Source organism: Petromyzon marinus, chromosome 31, assembly GCF_048934315.1.
Source record: "Petromyzon marinus isolate PM22_M1 ecotype Great Lakes invasive population chromosome 31, UKy_Petmar_22M1.pri1.0, whole genome shotgun sequence".
In the NCBI taxonomy this organism is placed as follows: domain Eukaryota; kingdom Metazoa; phylum Chordata; class Hyperoartia; order Petromyzontiformes; family Petromyzontidae; genus Petromyzon; species Petromyzon marinus.
Window position 1 is genome coordinate 9,667,154 of NC_133697.1, and position 10,611 is coordinate 9,677,764.

Consider the following 10,611-nt stretch of genomic DNA (forward strand, 5'->3'; position numbering starts at 1 on the left):
AAGAAAACTTAGATTAAGGCCATCAGTCTAACTCCGTACTACAATAAACAAAAACATGGCCAAACCAAAAAACTTTTAGAAATCACCAAAATAAAGCCATAAATGCAATGTAACAGTGATCATAGGAACTGTGACCGAATTTTTAACAATAAACTACATAAATAACATGTAACACCAAACCCTAGAGCCACAGCTGGCTGCATGAGTCTGTTACAGTCTACACGCAGGGGCGGGGATGGGGGAATCTTTGTCTTTGGGACCGACCATAAATGACGTCACGCCCCTAGGCGGGGGGAGGGGTCAGACATGTGTGACGAGGGGGGGGGTTGAGAAATGTGACGTCACACGTTCTACTTAATTAGACTTTTCAATTAATGTTTTCTCCTACAACACCAGAGTGCAGCGCCACATTAAATACGCACTACAATGACAATAGTTTAAAGCGATTTGAAACATATTTTATTTTCGGGGGGGGAGGGCGGGGGGCAGAGCTTTGTGACGTCATTTATGGACGGCCCCTTTGTTGTTGGTGTTGTTGAAACTTCACCACCGCGCCCCCTTCTCCAACTCGCAGCCTCCCCGTCCCCAGCTGCCGCCGCCGCCGCCGCTGTTGTTGTTGTTGCGGGTGACGTCGGGGCCGGGCTCAACATCGCCCCCCTCCATCCCTGCTCCACCACCACCCACACCCCCACCAGCCTCGCTCCTGCATCACAGACCTCGCCTACCCCTCGTGTGACACACACACACCACCATCACCACCACCACCACACACGCGCGCACCAAGATGATGTCCCGTGTGGCATCGTTGTCCCTCTTGCTGTGTGGCCTCTACTGCTGCTGCTGCTGCGCGGCGCTGCCCGAGACTCGCTGGAGGCCCATGCTGGGTGCTCCGACCGCCATCCAGCCCACGGATCCGGGCCTCCACACGGCGGCAGCGGAGGCCACTCGCCGATTCAACTCGGGCCTCAACAGCCGCACGGTCTACAGACTCGACAGGGTGACGAAGGCCACACGCCAGGTCAGAGACGGTGAAGGTGGTGGGGTGGTGGTGGTGGGGTGGTGGTGGTGGTGGGGGGGTGGTGGTGGTGGTGGGGGGGTTGTGGTGGTGGTGGGGGGGTGGTGGTGGTGGGGGGTCACAACGCAGCAGGCAGACGCCGGCGCGCCAGGCTAGGTGCACGTCGACGCCGCGTGAAAGTGCCAGCGCTCGCCTTTGTGTCAGAATTGTATTTTTATTTTGTATCCTGGAGGAATCTGATGAGCTATAAAGCTCTGTTTTTTGTTGTCATCACGGGATAGACCCCCACCACCACCCCGGCTGTGTCAGTATGTACCCCGGGGGAAGGAGGGTCGCATGCGACTCTTTAAGGTCTCATTCGTGACGATATTCTTTTTTTTACTCTTATTAAGGCCCGTCTCGTGCTCACGTGCACTGCGGCTCTTAAAATATAGTTGTTGTGTTTTTTGACAGAATTAGAAAAAAATAGCGTTTAATTGTTATTCTTTGTTGCCGACTCCGGGTATAGACGAAACAAAGATGTAATTGTCGTCTTGCTTAGCTGACTTGGGGGGGCGGAGGGGGCAAGTGCTGTTAGCGAATAGCAACAATTAAGGCCGACCCCGCAACACGAGGGGGTGGCCAACACCACGCCCGGCCGCCTTTGTCTCCCCATTGCCGATGTTTACACGCCGCACCAGGTACTACTGATTTGAGGCTGGGTCGACCTAGGGGAGGCCCATAACCTGTTTCAGATCAATCGGTCGCTGGTGTGTTGGCCGTGAGCCGGAATCGAACTCGGGTGGCCGGGTTCGTGCCCTCAAGAGGTCTTCCAGAATAAGCTTGCTCAACTAAAAAAAAACGTGTTAAATCTTATATACTGTATTGCAACTTCGATAGTGCCGTTTGTTGCCGGCCGCCCAAAGATTATGGCCTGTGCTCAGCAACTACGAGAACAGAACGATCTCATCGTCTGCTATTGTCCATAAAGGGTTGTCCCCACGCCCAACACACCAAATGTCACGCTGTCAACTTTTACACACACACACAGTCATGTATATACACAGAGTTCCTTACTCAGTAATCATGCCAACGTTGCTATGTGGTTGGAATTGTTGATTCAACGTTCCATATTCACTGGCTATACTATATATGCACGGAACGGATTGTCTGTGTGTGTTATTTTGATGTGTTTACACTAACATTGGCGCTGTTTCAGTGTTGTACATCACACCTTCGAAGGGGTGTGGGGAGCCTTTGCCTTAGTGCGGACCGAATACAACTTTCAGGCGGCATCTTTGGTGGGCCTCAATTTAACTCACAACATAAACATTGAACGTTGAGCCAACGTCGGCCCAACGGTTCCAACCACATGCCAACGTTGGCGTATTTGACATACGGCACAATATTTGACTTACAATGCTAGATTGAACATTCCCTGATGGGTACCCAATTAGTACGGCTAAGATGATGAGTGGCGGATACATATTGTTTGTGGGCTGTTTTGACATGGTGGGTCCTATGAAATGAAGTCGTGGGCTGTATTTGGCCCTCAGATCAGTAGATCCCCCCACACCTTAGAAGGATGCTTTTGTATAGAAACAGTACGTTTACCCTGATGTATCTAACATTCAAAATTTTTGGTTAAATTAAAACTTGTGCGGCTTAAACTTAAGTTAATTGTTGATGAGCAGTAATGCTATATACCACACAGCTATAGATAATGTTTAACAAAACCCACATACGAAGTGTCTTATTCATTTGCTCGTGACTGCTGTTAGGGTCGTAAATGCTGACCTTTTAGACTGGGCCTCATGCAAAACACAGGCCCCGGACTATTTATTTCCACACCCTGCTTATAGCCATCTATGACCAAATAATCCAAAATGATATCGTCAAATCTCGGAAGCTAAGCAGGTTTGGAGCCTGGATAGTACTTGGATGGGTGATCATTAATTCACAAATAGTTTGCATGGGCTATGGGGCTGTGTTACGTTGTGGACAGACGGCATGTGCAGACAAATATGTTGGACTACACTTATTTGCTGCTACGTCACCAACTTCCACTGACCGGGGCGGTGAGGCATGGCCAAATAAACCCAACGATCTACAAGGCATGGAGAGACCCTCTTCCAGCAGTTGATTGACAAAAGGGCTGTGGTTGTGCATGCTTTAAATTCAGCCCTGTGGAGACAAGAGTTGGTGGATATATATTTGTAAAACGTTCAAACCTGTTTGGCTGTGAAGTGGCTAGATGGTAGTACAGCAAGTGGGTTTATTAGCCTGTAGTTTTTTAGATTTGAAGCTTTCGTGACTGTAGGGATTCATATTCTTGGTTCTTTTGGTAAAGTCACGTAGAAGGGAAACAATAAAATAATAAAAATATGAAACAATAAGATTCTCACGACGTTTCGACTGCAACACAAGCAATCATCATAAGGTGTGAAAACCACATAATCAGGTGTGGTTTTCACACCTGATGATGATTGTTTGTGTTGCAGTCGAAACGTCGTGAGAATTGTATTGTTTTATATTTTTATTATTTTATTGTTTCCCTTCTACGTGACTTTACCGAAAGAACCAAGAATAGCCTATAGTTGTGTACTTTTGAGTGATATCCCATCGTATGCGTGGCAGGTTTTCCCAGGTAGAGCTATCTCTCGATTTACAAAAGGGATGCATTCTTCAAAAAACACGCAAAACGAAATTTTGTTAATCGGAATGGCTTTTATCATTAATTTAATAGTAAAAAATAGGGATGTGTTTCGGACAGTCATTTCAACTATACTCCTAACCTAAAAACATATACATATATAACTTTTCACGATACAAAAAGAATAAGAACATAAATATTAAAACTATTCAATAATAAGTAATTTAAAACTAAAATAATTAACCTTTTCGGGGAACTCCACAAAATATCTGCATGTTGGTTTGACTGCAAAGGTGATGTGGAAACCTGAATGTTGCGCTTTAGGGATACCGTGACACTGTCGTGGAAGAATGACACAGCCTCCTGGGCAGGGGTACTTTTTTATCTCATGGCACGTGCTGTGCGAAATTTCATAGCGTGGAAATAAAATTTCGAAAAGTTAATATGTCATTTGCGTTAATGCAAAATGTTGTAAACCGAACGTTCGTAAATCGTGTATTGTGATTCGTATTGTGATTCCCTCCTACACGAACCAAAGCAACACGTTAATGGAATTAGTCAAACGTCAAAATGCAGGATCCTCGTGCATTGCGACGTGTACCTGGCACACCATATACACTATACATTTCACTATAGCAGTGACTACTGGTAATGTGCCTACTCCAGTTCACCAGCCACCCAGAAATTATTCAGTGGCAGATTAAGCCCCTATTATTATTGCTACGAACTGATGTTCACTTTGACACTTGATGGTGCAGATTGTGAGCGGTCTCAAGTACATCTTTGAGGCAGACCTGAAGAGCACGGAATGCTTGAAATCGGAGGAACGAGTGGCTGAGGACTGCAACTTCCACGATGATGGCGTGGCCACTGTGAGTACAGCCAATGCTTGGAAAAAAAATTAATTCCCCTTATTGTGCAATCGGCAACACGTAATGCATCTCTTGCATAGCCGTGACGACCCTTCGTGTTTGAGAATGATCCGCAGAAGCGTAGATCGCAGAGCTACTCTCCAAATGACCTCTGGACTACAAAGTTGAGAGGAAGCTCCCGAAGGCAGACTACTCGCCAGTCTCGATATGACAATATAAACATTGCTGATCAACTCTCGACCATGAGAATGATAAAAAAATATATACATTTTGCCAACGTTTTGGCCCATCATTACCATTTCTCATTGCAATGACTGCTCCTTTATGAGCAATCACCAGTGGTCGTTATATGGTCAGACCGGCTCCTGTCATGAGAATGTGAAAGTTTCACCACCAATTAAGAGCCATGTGTAGGAGGCGAATGCTGCTCCACACTACTATGAGCAATAAGATGTTAAGTTATAAATGAGATCATTAAAAATATACATCAATATCGTTTTTTGTTGTACATTTTAAAATGTATAAATTAATTGTACATGAAGCCATAAGGGTCAACCACACAGTCACATAAGGATATGGATTCAGATGTTGTTTCTATTGTTATTGCTGTTCAGTGTAATAGTCTTGCTATACGTGGCCATCCTTTGCCAGGTTTTCAAGTGCCGCTTTGAGGTGTGGACAATCCCCTGGCGCAAGCAGACCAAGGTGCTGAGTCAGAGCTGTCAGCAAAACAACCCAATCAAACCTTCTACCATGCCAAACGCCTAATTTGGAACATCATCCAGCTGGCTAGGCAAATATAAACATGCATTTGGCCAGCCAGCTAATTATTTGGGCACACATACAAAAACCAGACATGTTCAGCTCGTCAGATAATTATTCAGGCACACAGCGAGACACCTTTATAATTAGCCAGACACACATACATCGAGTCATTTGGATGAGTCAGATGCACAGTTATCTGTTCAGGCACGCAGCCATTCTACTTGATGGCTTTGATGAGCACACTTCCACTCGACATTAATAAAATCAGTAGACACCTAAGTCCTCTGGGTAATGATTAATTTGCACATGTACGCAGCTGGACAATTAGGAATACATTAGACCGCGAGAAGACAAGGAGTTAAAGATTAATTTCCAAACATTTGCTTTTAAAATGACCAATACACACATGATATACAGTGTTACTCTATTTCAGAACATATTAAAAATAGATTTTTAACACTTAAATTTTGCATGTATACTGTTGTTTTCATTGCTTATATTAATATTATCTCTTCATTATAGTTATTTGATAGTGTAGCCACAGTTATTAATGAGAACCCTGTATTTTCACATCTCTTGCGCAATTATTAAAAACGTCAACAACTTGCGTAGGTTTTTCGCGGTTGTGTTGCGCAAATCGCCATTGTTTTCTGCGGTTGTGCTCACAAGCACATCAGCATAATGTCTCGCGTTCCACTCCACTGCCGAGCGGAAACGGCGGTACATCTTACCAAACAGCACGTGGTACAACCCAAAAACACACCGAGTGAGCTATGGTACTCTTTACACAACCTGCAATGGAAACAAATACAGACGCAAATTGTACTAAATGCAACTTTCATATCAAGACCGTTTGCAAATTGTGGCAAAGGAATTCAAACGTCCATGTGGAGTAATTGAAAAAGAGGTAAGAGAGGGAGTTTGAGGAGTTTTACCTTGAGTGAGGAATTGTGGCATAGACTACTAGGGGCCCAAGGGCAAAATTTCTACAATTTTATTGTTGTACGTACAGATGTAAACACTTCATACGGAGAGGCAGACAGCCTTGAGCCTCGGTCTGAACAGGAGGTCTCAAGCAGTGAGGATGGCCAGAGTAAGAGATAACCAATGGTTGAAGTAGCAAAGAAGGAGTGACCTCCCACTGCGCAAATGTTGACAGACTGGAGCAGAGGGAACGTGAGTACGTTGGTAGTTCCACCGGACAGGCGATCATGATGGGACATACGTTTGAATTTCAGTGCGACTGACACATTTTGACATAGACGATATTTAATGTGGGGTTTTTACACGTAGTTATCGGTTAGAATGTTTGCATGTTATGTACTGTCGCTCACCTTTTTTGTTTCAAATTCGAAGCCGCATAATCTAAATGTGTGCTCCACAATTTGCTTCTCTCTTTAAAACAATAATAGTATTAGCAGTATTAATCGCAAGATATAAGTAATAAAATATCGTATTTTGCATATCAACATTTAGTTGGAAATAAAATCAAGTTTATCTCACCAGGCCTGCGTGTGGGTACACTTTTGTTTACAGTGAATGTGGTTGCGGTTTTTGTATGACGTGTGAGAAATGTGTTTCCTTTGCACACACATGTAACTTCAATTGCAGTCCAGAAAATCGGGCCACCACTCACAAAAGATTGCATAACTATGTTTTTTTAAAAGCCACCCAAATGCAAACGTGACCATGTGATCGAAGAAAATAAAAACATGCTTTACGATGAATCTGCATTCTTCTTTGCCGTCGGTGATTTGATGAAATAGCTCCATTCAGGGCGGTGATTCAAATATTGAATAGATTCCCCTATTTTTTTTACATTGCCGTGAATAGTAGTGCCTCTAGTGGCTGCAAAGGACATTATGTTGACACAATTCAACACGTGTATTGTGAGCTCTAATATCGGTGTCCACCCCTTTTAGGAAGTTGCTGTTTGCGAGCACCTTTAACCCTACGGTGTCACTATCATGCGGTGGGGCGAGTGCTGCGCACACCGGCCCGTGTTTGTCCCCCCCCCCCGCCAGTAATAATGTTGCCCACAACATACAAAAGGCTCATTAAATATTTTGAGCAGAGTCAATCCCTGGTTGGCACAGGCTAGGTTCATGCAGCAATAGTTCGCTGGGCTTTGTTTTCCCCAACTCGTGCAGGAACTTAACCCAGGTCACACGAATTCTAAAGCGATGTGCCAACTATCCCTCTATTCACCACTTCCCGCACGTGTAAGCAACATTGCAACGTGGTGTTGTTTGTGAAATTGTGAAATGGTGAAACGCACATGACGAACGCACTCAAATGAGCACGTTTGTGAAACTGGATCAGCCACTTAAAGCTGTGACGGTCATGCGCACTGCCTTGACCGTCTTCTTCCCCTTCTTTGACACCGTATACCGTGCACGTATTTGTCAGCGTATAACCATATACTGCTACTAAAACTTGAATTTGGCGCTTTCGTGACTGCAGGAATTATTCTTTGTTTTTTTTTCGGTAAAGTCACGTAGAAATAAGACATAATAAAATTACATGATAGCGTACGACGTTTCGATTGCAACACAAACAATCATCATCAGGTACATAAGAGAGAGGAAACAACCGCAGATATATACAGACAGATTTAACGGGATATAGAGAGACGGGGGAGCACACTAAATCAAACAGGGTTTAGCAAAATTTGGAAACCATATAACGCAACAGACGGTTGGTCAAAACACAACGCATGGTCTGTTTTGATTACGCTATTTCAAAGATTGCTAAATTGCAAGTTAAGTGCTAACTCGTTCTGCTTGGATGTCTATATATGTGTATGCGGTCTGTATATTTTTTTTATTTCACACTTAACTTGCAATTTAGCAATCTTTGAAATAGCGTAATCAACCAGACCATGCGTTAATTGTGTTTTGACCGACCGTCTGTGTTGCGTTATATGGTTTCCAAATTTTGCTTAACCCTGTTTGATTTAGTGTGCTCCCCCGTCTCTCTCTGTATCCCCTGTTGTATCTGTGTCTGTATATATATCTGCGGTTATGTGTTTCCTCTCTCTTCTGTACCATGATGATGATTGCTTGTGTTGCAATCGAAACGTCGTACGCTATTATGTAATTTTCTTATTTCTACGTGACTTTACAAAAAAAAAGAATATACCGCTACTAGTTGCGTGCTAATGTGTGGTCCACCAAAGGTATTTGAAAGGCCTATTCGGCCCTCTGTAATGACATGGTGCCAGTGCTCCCTGGTATATGTATATATATTCTACAGCAGGGGTGGGGAACGTCCGGCCCGCGGGCCGTACGAGGCCCGCGAAATCATTTGGTGTGGCCCTGCCAAGGCAACCGCAGGCGGGACTCGAAATTCAATAAATCTAGGAGCAAACCTGGAAAAGCAGTTGCGAGTAGCGACATCGTCAATACCAGCTAACATCACACGCCTCGCCAAAGAGAAGCAGTTCCAGCCATCACGTTAGGGGCGAATTAATTAAACGTTTGACCAAATATAACAGGCCAATTTTTAAGTTGATAATTTTGTATGGCCCGCGAATGATGTTATAAATATCCAAATGGCCCTTGGCAGAAAAAAGGTTCCCCATCCCTGCTGTACACGGTTGAACCAGTCACACCCACAGCCCAGATGATTCTGTACGAGGCGATGCGTCCAAATAGTTTGTCTTTTGTTTTCGGTGGGGGTTTTCCCTCTTCAGCTAGGAGACAAAGAACATTTGTTTTCCCGACTTTGAACTGCTTATTTGTTTGAATGTACGAGACATTAAATGGTTCCTTTGTCCGCGATTAAAACGTTTGTTTCCTTCACGCCACGGCATGAGGGGTAGAGACGAGGAAGTTCCCGAGACAGAGGTGAGCACAGCAGGAAGGTGGGGAGGGGAGAAGGAATGACTGGGTCAGGATGTCGGGGATTATGAGAGGGGTGATGATGATGGAGAGGAGAGGGGTGAAAGGTTAGAAGGAGAGCAAACACGTCAGCGGCACGGAGCAGCGTCTGTTTTGACAGGGGGTGGGGAGAAGGGAGCAATTAAGTGGGGGTGGCCACACGTCACTTCATTTAGACATTCGCGTTATTTCATCATTAGAACAGTGGCAATGCAAAAATTAGTCGAGCAGTGGCACGAACACAAATATTGCCCAAGACGTCACTTGCAATTTCTCAACACAGCGGTGTGTTTTGTGACTGCATCAACTTTGTGTACCAACTTGGCTGGAGTCGCATCCATGACTGGACAACCCACAACGATGACCACTGCACTCCATGCTGCTATACAGAAATCCCTGGATATTCCCATGTTAGCTTGGCCGTTCAAGTGACCCGCGTTCCAGTTGCCAAATCTCGTTCTGATACTCGCTTTTGACACGCGCGTATCTCGACCATAGTTCGGAACCGTTTCCCGAAATCGTGAAGAGACATCCGTCTAAACGTGACTGTCATCAGGTCCGATGGCGTGAACAAGTGCAGTCTCCAGCTCTTATTGTCCACGATCTCTCCGGCCTCTGTGTCGGTATGGGGGGTATTGAGTGGTGGTTTTATAATCCCTTGTTCATCATGACGTCCTTTTCACTTTGAGGTCTCAATAGCGTTACGGAGATGGCGTGACGTGAGGATTCTGCCTTTGTAGTGAGGGTTGTAAGTTGACGCCGAGGGGGGGAGGCGGCGCATCAGCCCCCCATGTGGAGTGACATCAGGCGCTAATTATTATTAATGGTGGGGGGGGGGGGTGTCCATTTGGAGGACGTCATCTGCTCATGAATATTAATGAGGGGGGCTGGTCGATGTGGAGTGACGTCACGAGGGTTAAGGACATTGCTGAGTGATTATAGTCGGTATGGGAGTATTGAGTGGTGGTTTTTTAAAGGTCTGATTATTTGGGTCTACGACATTTCGATCACAACACAAGCGATCGATTTTTCCTTCTGATCACGATCGCTTGTGTTGTGATCGAAACGTCGTAGTTTGTTATGTTCTTTGAACCTATCTACGTGACTTTACCGAAAGACCCAAAGAATATGAATTCCTGCAGTCAATAAAGCTTTAAGTCAAGATTTAGGTATAATTCTCTTACGGTGGATGTGTTCACTCAGAGTCGGGCGTCAATATTTTAAAATGTAAACAGACCTGCCCCTACTGGACATCTGTGAAAAGACCTTTGTAGCTCATCGGATTCCTCCACTAACTATTCCGATACATTTATTTCGTTGTTCTACATTTGGATTCACCCTCCCCCGACTCCCCCCCCACCAGCCCACCTCCCTCCCGTCCCAACCCTTGAATGGGGGTCATTGTTTCACGGGGCTGGTGAATGCACCACTTCTTTCCTCCTTGCC

At 44.9% G+C, this 10,611-nt stretch overlaps 1 protein-coding gene across 1 annotated transcript; it reads left to right on the plus strand.

The window, feature by feature from the left end:
- The first annotated feature begins 541 nt into the window (after window positions 1–541).
- LOC116947795 (cystatin-like) lies at window positions 542–6,789 on the plus strand. The gene is made up of 3 exons (XM_032963943.2): window positions 542–1,018; window positions 4,406–4,519; window positions 5,171–6,789. The coding sequence occupies exons 1-3, from the start codon at window positions 785–787 to the stop codon at window positions 5,285–5,287; spliced, it is 465 nt and encodes a 154-aa protein (XP_032819834.1). The 5' UTR covers window positions 542–784; the 3' UTR covers window positions 5,288–6,789.
- Window positions 6,790–10,611: the final 3,822 nt, after the last annotated feature.